Source organism: Stegostoma tigrinum, chromosome 20 (assembly GCF_030684315.1).
Source record: "Stegostoma tigrinum isolate sSteTig4 chromosome 20, sSteTig4.hap1, whole genome shotgun sequence".
NCBI classification, from domain to species: Eukaryota; Metazoa; Chordata; class Chondrichthyes; order Orectolobiformes; family Stegostomatidae; genus Stegostoma; species Stegostoma tigrinum.
The window spans coordinates 32,172,103-32,199,950 of record NC_081373.1 but is presented as its reverse complement, the minus strand read 5'-3'; the positions used below and the strand labels follow the sequence as shown (position 1 = coordinate 32,199,950).

Below are 27,848 nucleotides of genomic sequence, written 5' to 3'. Positions count from 1 at the left end.
AAACACAAATTTCTAACAAGCCTGGTCAGATAGGATGCAGCATGGCGTTTCCCCTGGCTGGAGGGGTCCAGAACAGTTAGTTACAGTCCAAGGATATGCGGTAAGACATTAAAGACAGGGTTGAGAAATTTCTTTACTCAGTGGATGTGGAGGCCATGTCAATGCACATATTTAAGAAAGAAATAGATTTTCAGAAACTAAAAGATGTCAAGGGGTATGGGCAGAGAATGGGAATATCGTGTTGAGATAGAGCATCAACCGTGATCGTACTGAAAGTTGTAGTGGGCTTGATGGATCAGATGCCTATTCCTATTCTTAAGTTCTATGTTTCTAATTAACATTTATGGTATTTGAGTGGGGGAGTGCTGATTAGTTAACAAGCAGATTTTTATTGGTAAGAGGTGTTCCCATGAAAAATGCACCAGTTAAATGATGACTGGTAGCTGCCAAGCTTTGTTCAAATTCTAAAGCAGAAGGGTTGACTCAGATTGGTCCAGATATTGTCCTGAGAAATGAACCAGAGAATGCTGTTACCAAAAAAACAAACACAGGTGCAGTGTTCTTTCTGTCTGCAGAGAATAGAACTCGGTCTATTAATATGTCTTTCCTGGTATGCACAAGTGCACTGTGTAGCGAGCCTGACTGACAGACCAAAATTGGTCATTGACATAAGTCTTAACACACTCAAGAATTTTTCAAATATATCATCCAACTGTGGAATCTCATCTAAAGCTGGGCATTGTTTTGAGTTTTGCAGGCCTGAGCTGGTTGCTCATGGTCAGTTCTTTATTTGTTGCAAAAGGCTGAAGGGATGCCCTGTTTGATACGATCTGCAAGTCTTTGGACATTACACTATAGCCATCACACTAACACTGAAATTCATTTTCCACGTTACTTATTTGTGTGATAGACTAAATGTCTTTTGGCTTGATGTTCAGATCTCCGTTTCTGAAGAAGGTTGCTCTTGGTCTTGAGGGAGTGCAGCAGAGGTTTACCAGGCTGATTCCAGGGATGGCAGGACTGATGTATGAGGAGAGATTGAGGGCTAGGATTGTTTTTGCTGGAGTTCCGGTGAATGAGATGGGCTCTCAGAGAGTCTTATAAAATTCTAACAGAACTAGACAGGATAAATGCAGAGGGTATGTTCCCGGTGGTGGGTGTATCCAGAACTAGAGGTAACAGTCTGAGGATTTGGGGTCGACCATTTAGGACAGAGATGAGGAGACATTTCTTCACCAAAAAGTCGTAAGCCTGTGGAATTCAATATGACTGGAAGTAGGTAATGCCAAAATATTGAATGTATTCAAGAGGCAGCTAGATACAGCACTTGAGGCAAATAGGATCAAAGGCTATGGAGAGAAAGCAGGATGAGGCTATTGAGTTGGACAATCAGCCATATTCGTGATAAATGGTGGAGCAGGCTCAAAAGGCTGAATGGCCTCCTCCTGCTCCTGTCTTTGATGTTTCTGTTAGTGGAGAACATCACTTGTGGTGCCACTGCATGGTAGGATCAAAAACAGCTAGCTTTACCTGTTGCGCAGTTCTTCAGCTATCTCACCCTTCAATGACAATCTGAGGTAGACTAGGCACTAAACCAAAAATGACAGCCTTGGGTTGACTCACAAATTTGTGTGATCTACAGTGAGAAATAATCTGATCAGAGTAACCATTATCGCACATAACAGCTTTGATGTTCGCAGTACATATCTGGACAGAATGTATAAAAACAATGGGAAAAGATTAAATTTTGCACATTGATATCATGCCAGAATATCCTTTCAATGGTGAGACATGCACTGTACCTGTTTTTTCCCTGATATGAATATTATTATCTGAAAATTCTTCCAATTTACGTGATTAATTCTTTACTTGACATCTTACCAGTTGACAGAGGTGACAATCTGTAATACATTGTTTTACGGGTAGTTATATTTTTCAGTCACTTTGTCACAACTGAGCACAAATACAAGTTATACTGCCATATTTAATGACAACTGTAAAAGGAGGCAGAACCATTTTGCATAACTTTTAAATTCTTCCAGCCTCTGGTCTATGGTTAACAATTCCATGTACATAACATAGGAACAGCAGTCAGCCATTCAGCCCTTCCAGCTTATTCTACCATTTACTGAAATCATGACTGATATCTGTCCTTTGGTCCATATCCCTTAATACCTTTACCTACCTATCTTAGATTTGAAATTAACAACTGAGCTAGCATAAACTGCCATTTGTGGAAGAGTTCCAAATCTCCACCACCATTTATGTGTAGAAGTGTTTCCTAACTTGCCTCCTGAATGGTCTGGCCCTAATTTTTTAACTATGTCTCCTAGTTCTGGTATCCCCAGCCAGTTTATCTACCCTGTCTTTTACTGTTAATATCTTGAAGACTTTAGTCAGACCTTAACCTTCTAAATTCTAGAGAAAGCAGGCCTAAATGTTCAGAAAATGTTGAAACAACAAACCAAAAAAAATTTTTTGAGGGGTTGCTTGCATTTTGAACAACAGCATATTTACACTCAATAAATTATGCTCACTCATTTCAGACCTAGTGAAAATGGATGTCAACTAAGCTTGTTTCAGAGATAGTAGGAACTGCAGATGCTGGAGTTAATTAAGCTTGATGACAGTCTCCCTGGACCTGATTGAGGACTACTTCCTGTAGACTTCGAAATAAGTTCATTTGGTTGAAGTGCATTCAGTGTGTTTGCTGTGTACGCTGTGGAAACATGGTGTGGGCATGAGATTGATGTAGCAGGGTGCTGCACAACAACATGATGCACCCCCTCCCCCACCTCCCCCACACCAATCACTTTGATTGATTGCTGTTGACAACCATGACAAGCTGCCTGGCTTTGTGTCTGCAATGAGTGAAAAGACAAAACAGAAACAACGGAATGATTGGAAATTCTGAATGACATAACAATGTACCAAAATGCAAGGCAAAGTTTCTGTCAGCAATAAACTAAGTGCAGAGTGAGTGAACACTAAGATAACATGCTCAGATCCCTGAGATGCACTGTGTTCCAATTAATGGGATGTGTCTATGTCCCTGTGCACTAGGCAGTCTGGCAGCATATAGCAATGGAAAGTGTTGATGATCTCCAAGCATAGTGTTGAAGTACTGAAGTGTATTTGAAGTGAATCAGGGATGTGCCATGATGCTGTTGTGAGGCTGATGCATGTTCAATGGCAACTTCCTTGGATGAAGAATGCAGGCTATCACTACCCACTGAGCATGTCCTGAGATGTTGGGAACTCCTGGCCAAGGTGGAGATCTGGAGGGACAACCTCCGAACTGATATTGCTGGGGACCCCCTCTGACTTTCATGTTGGAAGTTGTTACTTTTTACTGCGTCAGCAAAACAACAAATCGTGTGTCAATAAAGCAACATTAGATAATAATGAGATGTTAATACATGCAAATAAGCCCCTCGTTGTTCATGAGCGAAACTCTTGCCTCTCTGTTAAAACCTTGGGTGGAAAATCAGGTGTTTGTTCTCGATGATGAAAAACCGCTTGCTATATTTTTTACAATTGACTGGCCATTGCCCACATCATTCAGGCATTGGGAAGATTTCACCCTGCACTTTGCAATTAAGGATAATAACCCTGTAACTCAATATTCAGAAAAGACATATTTAAGATGGATGAATCGTGGTTAAATTTCATCCATACATTTTGAACAAGTCTCAGTTTGTTGCCATCTAAGCAGTAGAATTGTTCACATATCAAGTCTGATTCAGAGCAACAACTTTGTCTGTTCCAGTGGATTGGTTCTATATGACTAATTTTTACCATTTTCTGCACATAACTGTGGTTTTGTCATGAACAATTTCCATAAGCACAAGTGAGACTTCTAGGCAATTCCCAGAGATACTGGTGAATTGTGGGTAAGAGCTATACTTGATTCTCAATGCCATGTCGAGTACTGAAGTATTTGGCTTTACTTTGTAATTGATTGTTGATTAGCTTGTTAAAAATCTTGGCTATCAAGGTATAGTCTGTGTCCAGTTTCAAATAAAAAATATTTCACAAAAAACAAAGATGTGAAAGATTTAAAAAGTTTCCCATTTTTTGTAGGAAGAAACTGAGTAAGAGTATTTATAAATAAAAATGGGCAAGAACTTTGCAGGAGTATTAAACATATTTGTTGGAAAATAGGTATACATTACCTGTTTATGTGGCAGATATAATGTTTAATTAATAGGTTAACTAAGTTAATTCACAGTTACAGTTTAAGAATATGGAGTAGGCCAATTTAGGGCTGAGATGAGGAGAAATTTCTTTATCCAGAGTGGGGAAGCTATGGGATTTTCTGCCATAGAAAGCAGTTGAGGCCAAAAAATTGACTTGTTTTAGAAGTAGGATACATATTGTTGTTAGGGCTAAAGGAACCAAAGGGTATGTGGAAAAAGGTGGAATTAGATACTGAACTGGATCATTACCCATGATATTGAATGACAGAGCAGGTTTGAAGGGCCTAATCCTACTCCTACCTTCTATGTTTCCATTCTTCAGTACATATGTAGACCTCTGCAGTATACTATGTGTTCCTACAGCAATAACTTTCAAAAATATTGCCAATTCCATAAATCCCCTATTGCAATTAAAATGTGTACAGTATACAGCATACAGATGATAACGCTTGACAACATTATAAGTTGGCCTAACATCATTGAACTGGTATCAGAGATAATGGGAACTGCAGATGCTGGAGATTCCAAGATAATAAAATGTGAGGCTGGATGAACACAGCAGGCCAAGCAGCATCTCAGGAGCACAAATCCAGGCCCGAAACGTCAGCTTTTGTGCTCCTGAGATGCTGCTTGGCCTGCTGTGTTCATCCAGCCTCACATTTTATTATCATTGAACTGGTATTGTTTTGGGGACAATTACCAATTGTATGGCTACTACAGTTTATTAAACAAGTTAATACCATATGCGCACCTGTCAACCAAACATAGAACAGAATAATAGGGCTGAATCTTACAGTTTTTTTTGGCCAAGTGGTGGAGTGATTCTTACTGCAAGGATGAACAAGTTCTCTTGTCATACCTCACCAAACTTGCCATATTAATTGGAATTTCGGCTTCTATGGCACGTATTAAGTCTATTTTCTGACCAATCTTACTATGCGCTGTTCCCAGAGAAACTTGCTGTTCACTGGCGATCCCAGAAATGACCGACAAACCTGGTGCCAAGGCTCTGTTTAAGACTGTTGTGCCCCTGTACAAGCATAATCTTGCCGCAGACATGGGTGAATCAGCAACCCACTTTGCAGACATGGTGTTGGAGCTTCTGCTGGTTAGGCTGATGCACAGGTGGGACTAAAGACCATTAGACACATAAACAGTAGGAGGCTATTCAGCCAATTGCATCTGCTCTGCCATTCAATATGAGATCATGGTTGATCTGATAATCCTCAACTCCAATTTCCTGCCTTTTCCCTGTAAACCTTGATTCCCTTCTGTTTATCAATCTGACTGTCTCAGCTTTGCTTAATGATTTATTTATTTATTATTTAATTTATTTACTTAATAATTTAACCTCAACAGCCTTTGTGGTAAAGAATTCTGCAGAATGTAAGAAGAAGGTCAATGTCCCTGTCCATTCCAACAGCGTGAGTGCCACCATTTCTCTCTGATGCCTCACACTCACTCTCTCTCTCCTACTGCACCCACCTCCAATCAAAGCCCGTGTTCAACCATTTTAATTAATGCATGCAACATGTTCACCATTCACCCTCACGTGATCCAAACTGCGCCAACACTAACCCTGCATGCCTTCTTTATTGCCAACTTACTCTCTCAGGAAACTTCCCCTGCTTGCACCCAGAATGATAACTGTGCCATCCACTTTCATCTTCCATCATACTTGCTTCTCAATCCACAGCACAACAGTCCACAAAGGGCAGAAAGAGTCAAGGCGGGTGTTATGCTGCCTATTGTTTGGCACCTTATCTTTTACGGGCATATGGGCTGGTGTGCCAGTGCCTATGCAGCGTGTCTGAAATGTTGGTGCCCAGCGTCCAACATGGAGGTCTTTTGGAGCAAGCAGCAAGCTAAATCTACCAAGGTCTGGTTTTGATGTCAAATTTTCACAATGGGTAGTCTATATGTTGAGTTTGGTAAGATCGCAACCAGTCATGAGTTGGACTGCTAACAAGGTGTTTAACCAGTGGTTAAGCATCAATTGGCAACTCACCACTGTCTCACCAGAATCTCTCCACATCGCTTGGGACAAAGATATAAGATGCAATGAGATAATCTCAACATCAGACTTCACTAAACATCTCACTGGATTTTGCCATTCATCTTGCATACCCCATGTCGCTCAGAGCCTGATCCAATTCTCACATAGAATACATATTAGATTACTCAAAAGACATACAGGAGGTGAAACATATAGCAACTGGTATAAGTGAATGGCTTGTTTTACCTATGTTAAATGTACAAACACCAGAAAAGTGTCAGTTGACAAATATATCAGTCGTTTGATAACTATTTACGTAAAATTACTTGAAGTGAAATGTTCTACCAGATGCAAATTGTTTAAAAATCAAACAATCTGTTTTTAAAGGAACGATTGGAAGTGGAAGAGTCATTGTCTAAAAGAAACTATTGGGTTTAATATGAAAATTTTATAATTGTGTAGAAAAGAATGATCATGTTACTTTGATGAACACATTACATCTAATATATCAACTGTTACTGATTAGATGTAACTTAAAGTTATATTGTGTGCTTTTCTGGTCACAATGGTGTTCTGCAATAGGTCAGAAACAATAAGAAAGTTGTTCATTATCAGATTTGAATAAAACAAAATAGCTGTATCATTTTTTTTGGCAGAGAAACAGTATCACTACCAAAATGTCTGTTTCAGGAAGATAAAGAGATACAGACCTAGCTTTGGTTTTGCAAGTGGAATTCTCCAAAAGGCTTCACTGTTTTGAAAACATTGACCAATGTGTAAAGACGAAGGGTAGAATTTTCCAGTCTGACGTGGTGCGAAAGTTTGTCTGAAAGGGAAATAATTATGTGAGTTGGCGCTGGAGACGTGCTCCCACCCCCTACTCCTCGCTAGCTCACCAATCAAGATCCACTAGGGACTTTCTCAACATGTAACAACTAAGTCCGTTAAGTGGTCAATTACAGTCTCTTAAAAGGCTTCAATCTGCCATGTGCCTGGTTACCTGCATCTACACCTGGCAAGGAAAAGAGCTGATTTCTCAATTAGGGAAACCTTTGCATACCACTTTAGGAAGGGGTTCTGTTTCCCCCGGACAGAGGGCCAGATTGGGCAAGTGGGTAGCCTTTAAAAGCTTAACCTCTGCCCTTTTCTGTCGATCCCCTTCAAAGTGCTCCCTTTGACTCCCACCCCATGAAAAGTATGGACGAAGAAGCCGTATTGTCAAGGCCAGTGATAGGCTAAGAAGCTCACCAGTCAGCTCTTAACAAGTTGGCTTCCAAATAGTTAGACTAAGGATGAAGTTATACAAATACATAAAAGCATTAAAGTATATGGAGACCAGAGTAATTGTTGTCATTCATCTTTATTATGTCAGGCATTGACAGTTTCAGAAGCTACTTATAAGGATGTTCCACCAATTGTAAATTTCCTGGAGCTTGGTTTAATCAGATTACAGTGCCTCACGTGGGTGGGTATAAATTAGTTAATGCAAAAGAGAAAGTTATGGCCTCCACTGGGATTTTGCCATTGGCACATAATTTAAAAATCTCATATTTCGTACTTGGCAGAAGGGACCCAAAAAATGCTGTCCAAGATACCTTGTACTTGTCCAAAAATAGGATTGGAATAATCCCTTTAAAAGTTTTTTTTAAAATTAGCACTACATAAGCTGCTTACCTTGTTTTCCTGCGGTAGGTTCCTGAGGCTTACTGTATCAAAATATTCACTTTGGCTTCAAGGGGAGAAAATTTGAAATGATTTATCTGTGAGAGGTTCCGTGACAGAATGAAGCCTGACTTCCACACTTTTGCAGACGCACCTGAATTGAGGGATGTTAATAGACTGCGGTTGATCTAATGTGAACCTGGCACTGGAGTGGGTTTGATACATTTGGGTTTCTGTAATGTGTTTTAATAGTTACTACTTCTAAAATTAAACGATCTAGCAGCAGAGTCGCATGACTATGGCAAGCCACAACTATACAACATAAAAATGCATTTCTCTAAACATCACCTATTCCCTGCAGTTAGAAATTAGCCAAGTTATCCAATATATGGTCAAAAACAAAACAAGCATTCATCAAATAAATCATGTATTTATTCCATTTCAGACTTTGCAAGTGCATTTCATCCCTGATTTTGAATGCTTTCACATCTTTAAATGACACACGATGAGTTAAACTGGTATCTGCTCCAACACGGAGGTTGTTCAGAGCAAGTTGTGAGCTGAATCTGCCAGATGTTCGCTCTAGTTTCCATATCAAGTTTTCTAAATGTCAAGCTTACTTCATGAGCTTGGTAAAATGGGAGACTGAACATTGATGAAACAAGTTGCAGTGATTAACAAGCAATAGTCCCCCTTAATTGATAACTGGCTGTTATCTCATGAGAAACTTACCAAGCCTTATGAGAAACATCAAAGGTGGAGTAGGATGCTCCTGATGTTGAGATCAGCCTGACCAGACTTTTCGTCTGATTCTACTACAAACCACACCATAGACCATGTCATTCAGAGCCTTTAGATTCTGCCCAATGTCTTTGCTGGGTTGACTTCTAAAGCTTATTGTTTGTTTCGAGTGATTCTTGTTCTGAGCATTAATACCAATGCATATCATCAGCAAAGAGTTTGCACAGAGGCTCACACTCTGATGGCTGAGGTTGTCAAGTTATTCACAAACCCATCAGATCATTACACAACTTTCACATCTGCTCATCATTGCATTTTTGTTATTGCTGTTACTTTGTCAGGACCATGTGAAATCTTTTTGCTGTCAGTAGATAAACTATGCACTTGACATAAGGCATTTTCAATTGCAAATTTTTATTCTTCCATTCTTTTTTATTGCATTTTCTTGTTTGTTGTTCTGTGATGACTGCTTTTTATGTTTTTGTTTGCTTACCATTAACTGCCAATTCTTTAAAGAACAATTTATTTCCCTGCTTGTCTTTCCTTCCATATTTTTAGATCTCCTAGTTTGTTGGTGCTGCCAGTTCCTCTATCTTGTCTTTCAGGCTGGGCTTAAGGCCTTTTGGAACTCTCCATGGCATGTACTGAGTGGATAGCCAACTTATATATTCACCTAGAAAACATCCAAGACCTGTAAACACATCTTTGAAGTCTCCTAGGATCAATTCAACATTCAGCAGTTTAGTGGCCTGTGACACACTGCAGATCTCTTCATGTAGGGTTACCAAACCCAGCAATAGACTTGCTTCAGCTGAGATGAGTGGAATTTGCTGACTGTCTGCTATCTAGAACTCCAAATCTTCATTCTTTCTATTGCATAGTGCTCTCGGCTTCATTTGACCTCAGGGGATGAGTGTCATTCAATTATATAGCCTCAGATTTACCTTTGAAGACTTTAGTTTTCAACCACTTCACACAGGTATGTTAAGGTCATGCTATTTCATGAAGCATTGGTATCTACCTAATGCTTCTTATTCACTTGATGCTGTCTTGCAGTCTTCATTCTTAAAGTCACAAACTGTGTTTCACCTTTAGATGTGACATGATTTTTGATATGTAGTGATTCTGTGGAATCATTGTCTGCTAGCTCTCCAGCATCTATCTTCATAGGCTTCTTTCTAGCTGAACACATGCATGCAAAATCTCATAGCAACAGATCATAACATTGGATTATATGGAATTTCTAATTACAATGTATTCTATAAAAGAAGACATATGCTTGAAACGTGGCTGTAGATGTAAATTCAGTGGCAAGTTGTCAAAACCCCACGCAAACACGAAAAGTGCACACCTGTAGAGTGTCAAGGAAATTTTAAACAGAGAGGCGTAAAAGGAAGAGATGATGAGTGGCTGATGACCCCACTAAGTAGAAAACCAACTCCTATAGAATATGTTCCAAATTTCAGGCATGTTTCTCTTGTATGCTTTCAGGAATATACAAAAAATGGTTTAAAACCAACTGCAACCCTTAGTTTGTATGCTGTTACTCAGCAATATGCTATTGTTGAATAGTGAGCTGTGAAGGTCACAGCATGAGTACAGCCAGAAGGCACAGCTCTACTGCCAGTAAAAGAAAAATTGTCTCTCACTTTGGAATTCTGGAAACCATGCAAACCAGTGACGTAAGGAAGGAAACAGGACAAAAGCCTGTCAACTAACTGCACAGCCAAGACTCTTGAAAACAATTGCTTCGCAACCAATGTCAACATTACCAGCTTAAAGGGCACATCATTCCATCATCAAATCATCATGGAACATGGAGATTGCCTTCGATACCTTTCAACTGTTGCATGTTACTCAATTCACAATTCTAATCTGCATGTACGTGTGCTGTGTTTATAATGATCTTTTCTTCTTTTTAGCAGCTAATAAATCTACCCTTTCTTTAGCACAAGAAAGCCTGTTTAATTTGTTTAAGACATAAATACATTCAGTTTCTGAGAAGGTATCCGTGAAGAAATGGCTCCTTTTTAAATTTAGCTCGTTGCGACAAACTGAGAGAGAGGTTGAATTTAGCTTGTTGCGACTATCTGAGAGAGAGGTTGAATTAAGATGGGAAGCTATTTCATCCCTTTTCACCTGGGTGCATAACCCTTACAGATATCTCATCTGGAATCAAACTCCGAACCCTTTGTTGGGGACTAGGCATAGCAAAATTCATTCTCCTTCTCGCAGTTGGAGCATTGCTTCCCTCAAGCTGAACATGCTTCCTTTTGTGTCGTGTTCTCCCTCAATATTTACATCTTACACTCTGGCATTGATCTTTCTACTCTGTTTTCCAATGCATTGTTCTTTTTGGCCTGGAATCTCTTTCAGCATAATGTATCGCATCAACGGCTCCCTTTCAATACTCCCTAACTGATGGTTGACAGCCTCTGATCTTCTGAACACATTGGTAGCCTTATTAGCTCTAATTTTGAACACATACCTTTCTTAGAGGGTTCAATATTTGTCTTCAGGACTGCCAAAATTTGTCCAGTCAGGCTTTTCTACTTCTCACTGAGACGTAGATTGCAATGTAGCTTGTAGACTTATGTCTTCACACTGATAACAGAGTTGCTACTCTTATTTATTATTCTGTACCCATCTCAGAGTTCAGTTACTGAGACAGAAGAAATTCTGCCTGATGTCACCTTTTATTTCTTCAACAGTAGGGAGGAAAATCCAGAGCCATTCTGACTTGATCAGTAAAATCTGACTCTAAAAATCCACACAATGTTAGCTTCATACTTCTGACCTTATATTTCAGTTAGTGTGTTATAATGGCAACTACTTATAAGTGAAAGCAAGTTGCATGACTTTGGTAAGCTGCAATAGTACAATGTACAAATGCATTTCACCAAACGTCTGCATGGAACCCCTCTAAGTTAAAATTCAATTCTAATAAAGCTTACCCTATTGTTTTTACCTTCTTCCAAAAGTCCACAATCTTAAAAGTCTGTGATCTTAATACTGTACAAATGATGATTGCAAAATATTAATACAAACTTTTCAGATTTAGAACTCATGTTTGTTGCTAGATTTCGATCTTCAAACGTATAAAGTATGCTGAAAGAATATTTTGCTCTACAAGTTATTTTAACACTTAGTGTTCTAATATTTCATTATTCCTGCTGCAGAAACCTTTTCATTAAATTTCAGCAAACTGAGCTCTGGTTTTTGTTTCTGCTTGCTACCATAGCATCAGGATCTTTGGCTAGAGATCAGTGGTACAGCCAAGACAACACAAACTGTGCGTTCTTGTCATCTCTAGGTCTAGGCTGATGTCTTTAGTAGAGTGATACTTTTGTGCATATTATCTATGTTGACAAAATTACTTCTCTGACTGCTTTGGAGATTTAAATTTAAGCACTTTGAAGAAACTATTGTGTATTTGAAAAGAGAATAGTTGCGATTTTATTATGTGTAGTTTCAAAATTGTTTTGGACTCTAAGATTCATTATCAGGTCCTGTGTTTTACACAAAATTATGCCACCACGTTTGATTTTCATTTCACAGATGTGAAGTAGCTCCAACTGTTTTGGGCTTCTGCGAGCTTGATCTGTTTACAATTACAATGATGAAAAATTTACATTTTTCATTTATTGTAGATTTATGATAAATGTTGGCTTAGATTAACGAAGAGATGAAAGAGTGCACAAATTTGGCTTAAAATGTGAAACTATTGTGTAAATATGAGAATTTGGAGTAAGACATATTATCTGAAGCTTTTTGTAATGTTTTTCCAAAAGCAATTTATATTAAAAGAAATAAAACTTGATTTTTTCTGCACAGTGCAAAGACTTGAGTTATTATTCCCTAAAAAGAGTATGTTTGAAATATTTAGTGCTTTACCAGCAAGACAGATAACACATTTTACATTGTACCCATGGGCTGCTCCTCTGTGTTTAGATATGAGTAGAAATTTGTGGTTAGATATTCTTGTACAGCTGGTTTTATGACACCAGAAAGCTTTTGGTATAATGCATTAAATATTTACATGTACAGATGTGATGTTAAGAACACAGAGGAACGTTAATGCAAAATAATACTTTATTCATAGGGAAAGGTACTTTCCCTTGTATTGAACTTAAACACAAAAATCGTAACATCACACTAAAAGCATAGGCAAAATTTATAACCCAATGAGGTGGGTTGGAAGGGGAGGCTGGATGATCCCATAAAACTGAAAATATGAAGTGACATGGACTGCCCATCCTTACTGTATGTACTCCACTCAGGGTTTGGGGAAGGCTGAGGAATACCTTTTTGCCTCGATGTCAACGGAGATCCTTAAGAATCCAGTTAGGAGCAGCTTTAAGACCTCTTTCCACCATTTCTAGCATTGAGTGTCCACTGAAACACCCTTCTTCCCTTCCCTCAGCAACACTCCAACCTTGTGATGGAGGCTACCTGAGTAGCATCAAGGAAGCCAACTATACTAACCTCCATTCTGCAGCCTAATGTACTTAAACAGGAGCAATTTGTTTTTAAATATGATTTAGTTTTATACTTCAATGTAAAGCACATCAGTTTTCTTCAGTATATTTGGATTTGCATTTGTTCTTGTAAATGAGCTGTCCTTATTTGCTCTGGGTTGTCTCAAAAGTCATTCTCCTAACTAAATAGTGTATAGTTCATAATTTGATCCATATTTTGGTAAAAAGCATGGATCCTTCTTAAGACTTATCAGCTAATGGACTATTCTTGTGACACAAAAGTGTCAGAAAAGATGGCAACATTGGTTTTAGTTTTGATTGTTTGAGACATATATTTGTGTCTTCTCATGTGCTCTAAGTTTTAATATGGTTCTCTGTGTGATATCTGTGTCCTTTATTTGTTTAATGCATTAAATATTTGAATAGTGGCAGTCTAAAAAGAGGTTTTTTTTGGATTCTTCTGTGATGATGTCATGTGGTTGAACTACCGTATTGTCATTAACAAGGATGGACAACATGGACTGCATTTCAGTTTTACATTTTCGCTTAGCAAGGAATTCCACATTCAACCTGTGGCCTGCATTTTTAGACCATAAAGCTCTGGAATGAATGAGGCTTGATGAACAATGATACATGGACGGTACCTCCCTTTTTATATCTTTTGGAGTTAAGGAATTGTTATGGTACATGCACATTAAACCTAAGTAAGAAATGAAATGAAGCGATCTGTTATTTTAAAGCATCATTGCTCTGAAATTGTCATTGACATTTCTGTGCAAGCTATTCATCTTTGTGAGAATCAATAACACTTTTGCTCACAAAACTAACATCAACTGTGCCATTCACCAATTATTGAAACTTCAGCTGTTGAAAATTTCTTAGTTAAAATTATTTCTAGTTTTCTTTACAGAAAAACAAATTAGCAGCCTTTCCACACTAAGCTAATTGAAACTAGCTGTAACTGAATTTTTAAAAGGTTATACTGTAGCAAAAAATGCTGAATATTTGTCATATTTTCAGATGTGAGAACTCTCATCCTGTGAAATGTACAATTTAAAAGGGATGTGACTCCAAAGTAGATCATTAGTATCTTGTGACAAATATTCTACCTCCTATGATTTACCTGTAGTCACATACACCAATATCATAGCAGTGCTGACCAGTTAGCTTCAGAAAGCATTCTTCATGGGTTATATGCAATGCCTTAACAATAGAAGTCAATGGTAACAATGAATACTCAATGCTATTTCCATGGTGTAGTCAGCTTTCCAAGATAAATATGTTTGTTACCCAGGTATGGGCTGCATTTATCCAATTTCTTCTATAATTTCATAAAATCTGCTTCCACAGTCTTTGCATTCCAAGTTAAAAAATAATCTCCCCATCTTCTTTCTAAATCTCCTTTGTAAATCTTTTGTCTGTTATTGTCAATCTGTGTGTTTGCATTACTCCCCCTTTCAAAAATGGGAACAGTTTATCCTCATTTGCGCAATCAAAACAATTCATAATCACTTCTTAACCTTCTCTGTTGTAAGGAGATAAATCCCAGTATCACTAGTCTCTCCACCAAACCGGAATTTCTCCTTCTGGAGAATTCCCCACACACTCTCAGTACCTTAACAACCTTCCTAAAGTGTGGAGCTGGAGGAACACAGCAGGCCAGGCAGCATCAGAGCAGCAGGAAAGCTGACGTTTCGGGTCGGGACCCCCTTCAGAAAATTCCTCCAGCTCCACACTGTGTTATTTCTGACTCCAGCATCAGCAGTTCTTACTGTCACTACCTAAAGTGTGGTGCCAAGAATTAGTTATAGTACTCCAGCTGAGGCCTAACCAGTGATTTATGAAGAATTAGCGCAAATTGTTTGTTTTGTACTCTGCCTTTATTTGTAAAACCAGAATCCCACGAATGTCTCTTTTATGCCACATCTAAACTTAAGAACAGGAGTAGGCTATTAGCCGCTTGTTCAGCCTCCCTTCGCTTTGTACCATTAAATGTCTTTGTATAATTAAATCTAGCAACTTCTGATTCAAAATTTAAGTTGATTTATTATTGTGGGGGAGTTCTAAAGCTTGACCATTTTTTGTGTGCAGAATTGTTTTTGAATTTTGCTCCTGAAAGGTCTTGCTCTAATTCCAAGACTGTCTCCTCTGTTCCTAGATCTTCCCCATCTCCAGTCAGCAGGAAAAATTTATTACTATTTGCTCTATCTGTTTCACTTAATATCTGAAATCTTGGATGACAGGTTTCTAGAAATACAATCCGAATTACTGCAATCTTCTTTATAATTTAACCTTTTATCATTCTGGTAAACCTACACTGCACACATTCCAAGGTCAGTGCATTGTTCCTAAAGTTGGTTAAATTTCCTTTTACATTGTTCTGTTTACATCTGAAGTCGATGACCTCACATTTACATATACTGGATTCCAATTTCATTGCTTTAACCCATTCATTTAATCTAACAAATCTCTGTAATCTCATGCATTCGTCGACATTACTTACACTTGTACCTATCATATGTCATTGGCAAATTTGGATCTGTGGATTTCTGTCTTAACATTTAAGTTGCTAATAAATACAATTGTATACGTGATATCATGGAATCCCTTGCAGATCCTTGAAAGACATTGTTAGTCATTTTCTGCCAATTATCCTTTATCTTGGTTTCCCACCAGTCAATAATTATCAAACCAAATCAATTGCCTTCGGGGCTTCAACCCTTAGCTAACAGTTTCTTACATGGGGCAGCATTGAATGCCTCCAGAAGTCCACGTAAATAGCTTACATAGACATTATCCAATACACTACTTTTGCCATTCCTTTGAAAAGCAATTCAGTCAGGGCCATAAACAATGTTTTTATTTAAAAACAGAAAGAACTGCAGATGCTGTAAATCAGAAACAAAAAGAAGTTGCTGGAAAAGTTTAGCAGATCTGGCAGCATCTGTGAAGAAAAAATTCAGAGCTAATGTTTTGGGTCCGGTGAACTGTGGAAGGGTCACTGGACTCAAACATTAACTCATGCTTTCCTAACAAGTGTTCCTAACATAGCTGTAAATAAAAATTGAGTTGATTTTGGTATTCCAAAGACCAAGGAATAAAGAAAATTACAGCACAGGAACAGGCCCTTCGGACCTCCAGGCCTGGACTGATCCAGATACACTATCTAAACCTGCCACCTATTTTCCAGGGATCTGTATCCCTCTGCTCCCTGCCCATTCATGTAACTGTCTAGCTACGTCTTAAATAATGTTATCGTGCCCGCCTCTACCACCTCTGCTGGTAACGCGTTCTCAGCACCCACCACCCTCTGTATAAAGAACATTCCACACATATCTCCCTTAAACTTCTCCCTTCCAACCTTGAAATCGTGACCCCCGAGTAACTGAGTCCCCGACTCTGGGAAAAAGTTCTTGCTATCCACCCTGTATATACCTTTCAAGATTTTGTAGACCTCAATCAGGTACCCCCTCAACTTCGGCTTTCTAATGTAAATAATCCTAATCTACTCAATCTCTCTTCATAGCTAGCTCCCTCCATACCAGATGATAAAGGAATAGTGTAGGTTAGATGGGCCTCAGATTGGTTTCACAGGTCGGCACAACTTTGAGCGCCGAAGGGCCTGTGCTGAGCTGTAATGTTCTGTGTTCTATGTTCTAGCACCCTCCATACCAGGCAACATCCTGGTGAACCTCTTCTGTACCCTCTCCAAAGCATCCACATCCTTTTGGTAATGTGGCAACCAGAACTGTACGCAGTATTCCAAATGTGGTTAAACCAAAGTCCTATACAACTGTACCATGACCTGCCAACTCTTGTACGCAATACCTCGTCCGATTACTGAAAGCATACCATATGCCTTCTTGACCACTCTATCCATGTGCGTTGCCACTTTCAGGGTACAATGGACCCGAACACCCAGATCTTACTGGGCATCAATTTTCCCCAGGGCATTTCCATTTACCGCATAGTTCGGTCTTGAATTGGATCTTATATTTGCATCGATTGAACCCTATCTGCCATTTCTCCGCCGACCTCTCCAATCTATTTATATTCTGTTGCATTCTCCAACAGCCCCCTTCACTATCTGCTACTCCACCAATCTTAGTGTCATCTGCAGACCTGCTAATCAGACCATCTATACCTTCCTCCAGACCATTTATGTCTATCACAAACAATAATGGTCCCAACACAGATCCCTGTGGAACACAACTGGTCACAGTTCTCCATTTTGAGATCCTTCTACTACAACTCTGTCTCCTGTTGCCCAGCCAGTTCTCTATCCATCTAGCTAGTACACCCTGGACCACATGCGACTTCACTTTCTCCCATTAATCTTCATACTGCCTTTCTGTAGCTCTTACTTTGCCATTCCTTTGCACTTTTCTTAGTTTGTTTTATTTCTTTAAAGGATAGGCATAGCCCCTATCAGGCCAGCATTTATTGTTCATCCACCTTGCTCCAGAACTGGGTGCTTGCTGGGCGTTTCAGAGGTAGTTAAGAGTTAACTGCTTTATTGTGGGTCTGGAGTCACATGTTGACCAGACCAGGCAAGGATAGCAGATTTCCTTCCCCAAAGGACATTAGTGAACCTGATAGGCTTTTATGATAGTCCACAGATGTTACATGGTCACCACTCAGCTAGTTTTCAATTCCAAATTTTGATTGAATTCAAATTTTACAATCTGCCAAAGTGGGATTAAAATCCATTATACCAGAACATCAGAGCCAGAGATCACTTTACCACTATGCCACTGCTCCCCACCTTGGATCTGTTTTTTCCTATTGTATTTTATTGTATATTGCTTTGTTTTCTCTTTCAGTTTTACGCTGTCTCTTCCCTCTTTAGTTATCCATGGATGGGCTGTTTTGGCTTGCAGAGCTCTTACCTCTTGTGGGTATTTATATTTCTTTATTATAAATATGTTTGAACAGTTTCTGATCTTCTGACATATCACCCATTAAGAGACTTTTTTCAGTTTGCTGTGGACAGTCTGTGTCTCGTCCCATTTAAATCAGCCCTACCTAAACCAATTCCATTAAGTATTGTTTTATATTTGTGTTCCAAATGCGTAAGTGACCTCAGCCATGTTATAATCACTATCAAGTAATATTCCCACCCTGTTAGGTTGAGGAATTCAGGAAACGATATCAGCATTTGTGGATAAGATGATATTCTAAAAATGGGTTAACATGGCAAATAAGTACCTTGGTTATTTTTACTGTAACTACAACGATTAAGGAATTACTTAATGCTTTTGGAGAAAATGTCTTAGTACACTAAAAGATTGGCTGGATAGCAGAGAAAACAGAGATTATGCAAAGGGATGGTAAGAACTGCCAATGCTGGAGTCTGAGATAACAATGTGGAGCTGGAGAAACACAGCAGGCCAGGCAGCATCAGAGGAGTAGGAAAGCTGACATTTCGGGTCGGGACCGGACCCAAAACGTCAGCTTTCCTGCTCATCTAATGCTGCCTGGCCTGCTGTGTTCCTCCAGCTCCACAGATATTATGCGTATGGGTCTCTGTCAGATTGGCAACATGTGACAAGTGGAGCCTTAATAGTTTGCTATTTACATCAGTGACTCAGGGAAGTGAAGACATGGCAACTAAATTTGCAGATGACACCAAAATAATAAGGAAGTATGTTGTGAAGAAGACATAAGGAAGTTGCAGGGAGATATAGATAGGTTGAGTGAGTAGGTGAAAATCTGGCAGATGGAATATAATGTGAGAAAATGGGACAATGTTCAGTTTGGCAAAAAGAATGAAAAAAGCAGAATATTACTTAATATTATTGAAAGGAAGAATAACTGCAGAATTCTGAGGTACAAAGGGATTTAACTGTTGTGATGCATGAGTCAAAAAAGGTTAGCATCCAGGTACAGCATGTAACTAAGAAGGTGAATGGGATGTTGTCATTTATTAATTGCACATAAAGTTTAGGATGTTAAGCTTCAGTTATGCAGGGCAAGGTGAGACCTCATCTTAAACACTGTGTGTAATTTTGATCTCCTTATTTAAGGAAGGATGTAAATACATTGGAAGTGTCTCAAAGGAGATTTATAAATTGATACATGGAACGTGTGGATAGTTTGGACAGGATGCATTTGTTTGAACTAGTGTTTTGGAGAATGAGAGGTGACATGATTGAACTGTATAAAATCATGAATGGTCTTGACAAAGTGGAAGTGAAAAGGATGTTTCCACTTGTGAGTCATTCAGATCAAGGTTGCACTAATATTAAAATTAGGAGTTTTCTTTTGAGAGATAAGACAATTATTCTGTCAGCAGGGTGTGCAACTTTAGCATACTCTGTTTCAGAATGTGTTGGTGGGTGTGGTAATTGATTATGTGTAAGACAGAGATGCATATATTCTTGCCAGGCAGGGGAATCATGGATTGTCAGGTATAGATGGAATGTGAAATTCCAAACATGAACACAAACGGATCAGCCAGGTTCAAGATGTGAGGGAGGAAGTTTAAAAGAGATGTGTGAAGCATGTTTTTCACACAAAGGGTGGTGAGTACTTGGAACGCGTTGCCAGAGGAGGTTGTGGAAGCAGACACAACAGTAGCATTCAGGAAGCACCTGGACGAATGCATGAGTAGGAGTGGAACAAAGAGATATGGATCCTGTAAGTGAAGGCAGTTTTAGTATGGAACGTCAAAATGTTTCATTGCGGCTTGGAGGCCTGATCCTGTGCTGTATTGTTCTTTGTTCTTTATACCAAAGTGTGGAGCTGGATGAACACAGCAGGTCAAGCACAAAAGCTGACGTTTCGGGCCTAGACCCTTCATCAGAGAGGGGGATGGGGGGAGGGAACTGGAATAAATAGGGAGAGAGGGGGAGGCGGACCGAAGATGGAGAGTAAAGAAGTTAGGTGGAGAGGAGAGTATAGGTGGGGAGGTAGGGAGGGGATGGGTCCCTCTCACCCACTTGAACCTCTCCCCTGCAGAACGGGCAGCCCTCCACTCCAACCCCAACCTCACCATCAAACCCGCAGACAAGGGAGGCGCAGTGGTAGTATGGCGCACTGACCTCTACATCGCTGAGGCCAAACGCCAACTCTCCGACACCTCCTCCTACCGCCCCATTGATCATGACCCCCGAGCACCAAACCATCGTCTCGAATACCATCCATGACCTCATCACCTCGGGGGACCTCACACACACAGCCTCCAACCTTATTGTTCCCCAACCCGCACGGCCTGTTTCTATCTCCATCCCAAAACCCACAAACCCGCCTGCCCTGCTCGACCTATTGTCTCAGCCTGTTCCTGCCCCACCGAACTCATCTCCACCTATCTAGACTCCATTTTCTACCCTTTGGTCCAGGAACTCCCTACCTACGTCTGTGACACTGCCCACGCCCTCCACCTCCTCCAGAACTTCCAATTCCCTGGCCCCCAACACCTCATTTTCAGACGTCCAGTCCTTATACAACTGTATTCCTCAAGCAGATGGCCTCAAGGCCCTCCGCTTCTTCCTGTCCCGCAGGCCCGACCAGTCCCCCTCCACCGACACCCTCATCCGCCTAGCCGAACTCGTCTTCATCCTCAACAACTTCTCTTTCAATTCCTCCCACATCCTACAGACAAAGGGGGTGGCCATCGGCACCCGCACGTGCCCAAGCTATGCCTGCCTCTTTGTAGGTTACGTGGAACAGTCCCTCTTCCGCACTTACACAGGCCCCAAACCCCACCTCTTCCTCCGTTACATTGATGACTGTATCGGCGTCGCCTCTTGGTCTCCAGAGGAGTTCGAACAGTTCATCCACTTCACCAACACTTTCCACCCCAACCTCAAGTTCACCTAGGTCATCTCCAACACATCCCTCACCTTTCTGGACCTCTCAGTCTCCATCTCAGGTAACCAGCTAGAAACTGATGTCCAATTCAAGCCCACCAACTTCCACAGCTACCTAGAATACACTTCCTCCCACCCACCCTCCTGCAAAAATTCCATCCCCTATTCCCAATTCCTCTGCCTCCGTTGCATCTGCTCCCAGGATGAGGCATTCCACTCCTGCTTATCCCAGATGTCCAAGTTCTTCAAGGACCGCAACTTTCCCCCCGCAGTGGTCGAGGGGTCGAGAACACCCTTGACCGCGTCTCCCACATTTCCCGCAACACATCCCACACACTCCGCCCCCGCCACAACCGCCCCAAGGGGATCCCCCTTATTCCCACATAGCACCCCACCAACCTCCGGATACAACGCATCATCCTCCAACACTTCCGCCATCTACAATCTGACCCCACCACCCAAGACATTTTTTCATCCCCACACTTTTCTGCCTTCTGGAGAGACCACTGTCTCTGTGACTCCCTTGTCTGCTCCACACAACCCTCCAACCACACCACACCCGGCACCTTCCCCTGCAACCGCAGAAAATGCTACACTTGCACCCACACCTCCTCCCTCACCCCTATCCCAGGCCCCAAGATGACTTTCCATATTAAGCAGAGGTTCACCTGCACATCTGCCAATGTGGTAAACCTATCCACTGTACCCGGCGTAGCTCCCTCTACATTGGGGAAACCAAGCAGAGGCTTGGGGACCGCTTTGCCGAACACCTCCTCTTGGTTTGCAATAAACAACTGCACCTCCCAGTTGCAAACCATTTCCACTCCCCCTCCCATTCCTCAGATGACATGTCCATCATGGGCCTCATGCAGTGCCACAATGATGCCACCCGAAGGTTGCAGGAACAGCAACTCATATTCCACTTGGGAACCCTGCAGCCCAATGGTATCAATGTGGACTTCACAAGTTTCAAAATCTCCCCTTCTCCCACTGCATCCCAAAACCAGCCCGGCTTGTCCCCGCCTCCCTATCCTGTTCTTCCTCTTACCTATCCCTTCCTCCCACCTCATGCCGCCTCCTTGACCTGTCCGTCTTCCCTGGACTGACCTATCCCCTCCTTACCTCCCCACCTATACTCTCCTCTCCACCTATCTTCTTTTCTCTCCATCTTCGGTCTGCCTCCCCCTCTCTCCCTATTTATTCCAGAACCCTCTCCCCATCCCCCTCTCTGATGAAGGGTCTAGGCCCGAAACGTCAGCTTTTGTGCTCCTGAGATGCTGCTTGGCCTGCTGTGTTCATCCAGCTTCACACTTTGTTATCTTTGATTCTCTAGCATCTGCCGTTCCCATTATCTCTGTTCTTTGCTCTTTGTTGACTTTGAGTGGGCTGGCTGGAGGGGCTTAATGGTCTACTTATGTTCCTATTATGTATTTTCGTATGATTTTGAAGAAGGGTTAAGAAAAGAAAAATAAATGAGAACAATTTATTTTCAATCATTAACAAATTGCTGTTGAATAGAACACACATTTCTGGTAATCACAAAAATGAAAAAAAAATTGGAAGATGGAAAAAATGCTTTATACGGATGGTGAATAGGATGTGGAACAGAACATCATTGTAGTCAATAAAACACTTCTAAGGAAGAATTAGATCTTGGAAAGCTGGGAGATCAATGCGGTGCCACAATCTTAAGATTAAATATGTTGAATGCATTTAATGTTTAACTTTGTGAAGTGTAATGCTATCTGAATGTCATAAATTGTTCAAATGCAAAGTAACAGTCTCCTTTCAATGCATTACTATGTTCCGAGGAGTAAGTGCATTTCTCTTTCTATGATTGAAAGGTTGAAGGCTCATATTTCAGCAGAGGAGAAACTATTATTGTTATTAATTATTCTTAAAAACATTATCAATCTGCAAGCAGGTTAATCATAATCCATTTTTAATTGAGGACTAATGGGGAAGTGACTGCCACTTGCTGTTGTTCCATCTGGCCCGCTCATGAGAGAGTTTCTTAAACTCATCATAATGTAAATAATGCTACCTCAATTTCTGGCTTATCGAATATGACAGTAATCTATTACACCTGATCCTTTGTCTTCTGGCACTTGATAATGAGAGAGATTTTTGTTATTATTTTGCTGGGTGTGCAAAGTTTTGCCAAAATTATATCCGTTTTAAAGGCAAGTAGACATAAGCTTCACATTGGTTCTAATTTTATCAATGCCATGATGTTGTGACTCTCCCTTCAACTTTGTCTTTCGGTCTTTGGAGAAGTGCAGGTCCTTCATGTGATATAAACCCTACACAACAAACTGCATTATATAAATCAAAAACAGGATCTTAACCCTATAACATACGGGCCCAATCTAAAAGTGATGACATTAACGAAAGGAAGAAATCATTCATGCTGTTAGTGTTTAGAAACATTCAGGGATGCAATTGCATTTGCTTTACGAAGGCTGTGATTTTGAAGTGTTATATGGTAGAAGTCGGTTTTATTGAGGGAAATTTTGTAGCATTGTTTATTTAATTCAAAGTCAGAGAGGATCTTTGTTACAAGAATTTTGAAAATGTGTGGCTTAATATACTCCACTTTTTCCTACTGCTACAAAATATAATGTTATATTTTTCACTCTTGACACATAAAAACATCTGAACAATTTGTTATATTATGTACATTTGGGAACATAATCCATTTCCGATCTTTAACAACAATGATGTGTTTACAGGTAATACATTGTCCGGTAAATTGTCATCGCCTAGGCAACAAGATCATCTAAAGCAGCTGCAACAATATGAACAAATAGTCCCTTACCTCCTGGATGGAGATCACCAGAAACAATGTAGCAACCTGCATGGAAAGGTCAGCATCTTTATTTTTACTGTTTCTAACATGAAAAAGTGACCCATGCCTGATTAGACATTAATCATTCTTCATAGTGGATCAAGTGGACATAATTGCCACTGTGTATGTTCAATATCTCTCTAACATTTCTTACAGTGCTTTTTGTCTGGATTTTTAAGATTAGAGTTTGTATCCAAAGAAAATTTAATATCGCTTAGTTGGGCAAAAACAATCATAGCATTTTGAGAAAAAAATTATAATTTCCAGTAATGTTTAAGATCAGACTCAGGCCATTAGACAGGAGTATTCTAATTTTCACAGGGGACAGCATCCAGCCAAATCTGACCTCAGCAAATTTCATGCAGCTTAAGTTGACCATAACCACTGCTGCTCAATCCATTGATAATGGGAACTGCAGATGCTGGAGAATCCAAGATAATAAAATGTGAGGCTGGATGAACACAGCAGGCCAAGCAGCATCTCAGGAGAACAAAAGCTGACGTTTCGAGCCTAGACCCTTCATCAGAGAGGGGGATGGGGTGTGGGTTCTGGAATAAATAGGGAGAGAGGGGGAGGCGGACCGAAGATGGAGAGAAAAGAAGATAGGTGGAGAGGAGAGTATAGGTGGGGAGGTAAGGAGGGGATAGGTCAGTCTAGGGAAGACGGACAGGTCAAGGAGGTGGGATGAGGTTAGTAGGTAGGAGATGGAGGTGCGGCTTGGGGTGGGAGGAAGGGATGGGTGAGAGGAAGAACAGGTTAGGGTGGCAGAGACAGGCTGGACTGGTTTTGGGATGCAGTGGGTGGAGGGGAAGAGCTGGGCTGGTTGTGTGGTGCAGTGGGAGGAGGGGACGAACTAGGCTGGTTTTGGGATGCAGTGGGGGAAGGGGAGATTTTGAAGCTGGTGAAGTCCACATTGATACCATTGGGCTGCAGGGTTCCTAAGCGGAATATGAGTTGCTGTTCCTGCAACTTTCGGGTGGCATCATTGTGGCACTGCAGGAGGCCAATGATGGACATATCATCTGAAGAATGGGTGGGGGAGTGGAAATGGTTTGCGACTGGGAGGTGCAGTTGTTTATTGCGAACTGAGCGGAGGTGTTCTGTAAAGCGGACCCCAAGCCTCCGCTTGGTTTCCCCAATGTAGAGGGAGCCACACCGGGTACAATGGATACAGTATACCACATTGGCAGATGTGCAGGTGAACCTCTCCTTAATATGGAAAGTCATCTTGGGGCCTGGGATAGGGGTGAGGGAGGAGGTGTGGGGGCAAGTGTAGCATTTCCTGCGATTGAAGGGGAAGGTGTCGGGTGTGGTGGGGTTGGAGGGCAGTGTGGAGCGAACAAGGGAGTCACGGAGACAGTGGTCTCTCCAGAAGGCAGACAAGGGCGGGGATGGAAAAATGTCTTGGGTGGTGGGGTCAGATTGTAGATGGTGGAAGTGTCGGAGGATAATGCGTTGTATCCGGAGTTTGGTGGGGTGGTGTGTGAGAACGAGGGGGATCCTCTTTGGGCGGTTGTGGCGGGGGCGGGGTGTGAGGGATGTGTTGCGGGAAATGCGGGAGACGCGGTCAAGGGCATTCTCGACCACTGCGGTGGGAAAGTTGTGGTCCTTGAAGAACTTGGACATCTGGGATGTGCGGGAGTGGAATGCCTCATCGTGGGAGCAGATGCGGCGGAGGCGGAGGAATTGGGAATAGGGGATGGAATTTTTGCAGGAGGGTGGGTGGGAGGAGATGTATTCTAGGTAGCTGTGGGAGTCGGTGGGCTTGAAATGGACATCAGTTACAAGCTGGTTGCCTGAGATGGAGACTGAGAGGTCCAGGAAGGTGAGGGATGTGCTGGAGATGGCCCAGGTGAACTGAAGGTTGGGGTGGAAGGTGTTGGTGAAGTGGATGAACTGTTCGAGCTCCTCTGGGGAGCAAGAGGCAGCACCGATACAGTCATCAATGTAATGGAGGAAGAGGTGGGGTTTGGGGCCTGTGTAAGTGCAGAAGAGGGACTGTTCCATGTAACCTACAAAGAGGCAGGCATAGCTGGGGCCCATGCGGGTGCCCATGGCCACCCACTTTGTCTGTAGGAAGTGGGAGGAATTGAAAGAGAAGTTGTTGAGGGTGAGGACAAGTTCGGCTAGGCGGATGAGGGTGTCGGTGGAGGGGGACTGGTCGGGCCTGCGGGACAGGAAGAAGCGGAGGGCCTTGAGGCCATCTGCATGCGGAATACAGGTGTATAGGGACTGGACGTCCATGGTGAAAATGAGGTGTTGGGGGCCAGGGAATTGGAAGTTCTGGAGGAGGTGGATGGCGTGGGTGGTGTCATGGACGTAGGTAGGGAGTTCCTGGACCAAAGGGGAGAAAATGGAGTCCAGATAGGTGGAGATGAGTTCAGTGGGGCAGGAACAGGCTGAGACAATGGGTCGACCAGGGCAGGCAGGTTTGTGGATTTTGGGAAGGAGATAGAAACGGGCCGTGCGGGGTTGGGGAACAATGAGGTTGGAGGCTGTGTGTGGGAGGTCCCCTGAGGTGATGAGTTCGTGAATGGTGTTGGAGATGATGGTTTGGTGCTCGGGGGTGGGGTCATGATTGAGGGGGCGGTAGGAGGAGGTGTCGGAGAGTTGGCGTTTGGCCTCGGCGATGTAGAGGTCAGTGCGCCATAATACCACTGCGCCACCCTTGCTCAATCCATTCACTATTTTCATTGTTACTTATTCCTTTCCTACAAAGGACCTTTACAAGTCTACAGAAGATTTTGTAGTAAAGACCAGTACCTGGTATACTGAGGACAATGAATGAGTGTTTATAGTTGGAAAACTAAATTGGATTCAATTCATGTAAAGTTTATTATCGAGTACCAGAAGCTGTACATTTTTTCTGCATTCACCAGTGTTTTTTTCTATCTCTTACCTAATGATAGTACTATAATGCTAGAATACACTTTTTAATTAACACTCAGAAGAAACCCAAACATGGTTCACACTACAGAACTAGAACTAAATTCAAGTTGAAGTTTTGTGACCATGCATGTAATTGTTATTCAGGCTGTGACTTGTAATATTCCTCAGGGATCTGCACTGGGTGGTTTATTTTTAATAAAGGATGTGGATGAAGGAAGAGTGAGGAGAAATTTGGCATGTTATATACAGGTCTACATCAAAAACTCAGGGTGGGTAATGCTATGGCCTACTACCTGTGTGGCCGATGTAGTGTTATACTTTGATCTCTATGAAGAATAGCATACTATTCAGGGAACAGCCTGTAGTGCTGGCTGTTCTGGGGAACCAACCTAAGTCAGCAGAAGCAGCGCTACATGAACAGATTTCTCTCTCAGAGGGTGGCACAATAAATAACATAGGTTAGAGCAGAAAGTTGCAAAGGGGTTTTGATGGATTGTGAATTCTTTGGAAAGTATGATGTCATTCACTCTGGACCTAAGAAAGATGGAACAGCGTAAATAGCGAGAAATTAAAAACATTAGATGAGTAAAGATAACTCAGGGGTCCAAATACAGAAATCACTAAAGGCTAGTGGAGAGGCACAAAAAGAATTTAGAATGCTAGTAAAATGTAGAACTTTATCTCAAGTGTTTTGGAATACCAAAGATTGAAAGTTATTTAATACAAGTCTAGAGCTCTGGTTAGATCCCATTTTGTGTACTGCATCCAGTTCTAGGCATCATACTGCCAGAAAGATATATGAGTCTCAAAGGCAAAGCAGTTCAGCTTCACACAGTAATGAGACACTGAGTACTAAGTTATATGAACTGGGTACATAAACTAGATTTGCATTCTCTTGAATGTAGAAGGTAAATAACTAGCTCTTATTGAGGTATTTCCAGTATGTTTTTACTGCTTGGACCAGGAGTCTGGTAGTTTGGATTTTCTTTACTTTTTACAGGATGTAGGTGTCAATGGTTCGACCAGCACCTGTTGCACTCTTAATAACTGACAAAGCACTCCCATTGATTCAGAAGCTCAGATAAATCTAGGTACTCATCTGTAATCCCCTAGCTTCTACTGGAGGACAATCCTCACCTGGTCAACTCCTGACAGCCCTACATTTTGATGGCACACCTTCTGTTTAACTGCGAACATCAAAAACTGCAACTCAATGACTGACCC

The 27,848-nt window shown here is 41.4% G+C and overlaps 1 protein-coding gene across 3 annotated transcripts in view; it reads left to right on the top strand.

Moving 5' to 3' along the window:
* Positions 1-27,848, top strand: part of LOC125461867 (disintegrin and metalloproteinase domain-containing protein 12) — a 354,472-nt gene that overhangs the window by 33,554 nt on the left and 293,070 nt on the right. For all 3 annotated transcript variants that reach the window (XM_059653083.1, XM_059653082.1, XM_059653084.1), the window contains exon 2: positions 23,620-23,753. In XM_059653083.1, coding sequence (XP_059509066.1) covers positions 23,620-23,753 — 134 coding nt within the window. The remainder of the gene's footprint in view (positions 1-23,619; positions 23,754-27,848) is intronic.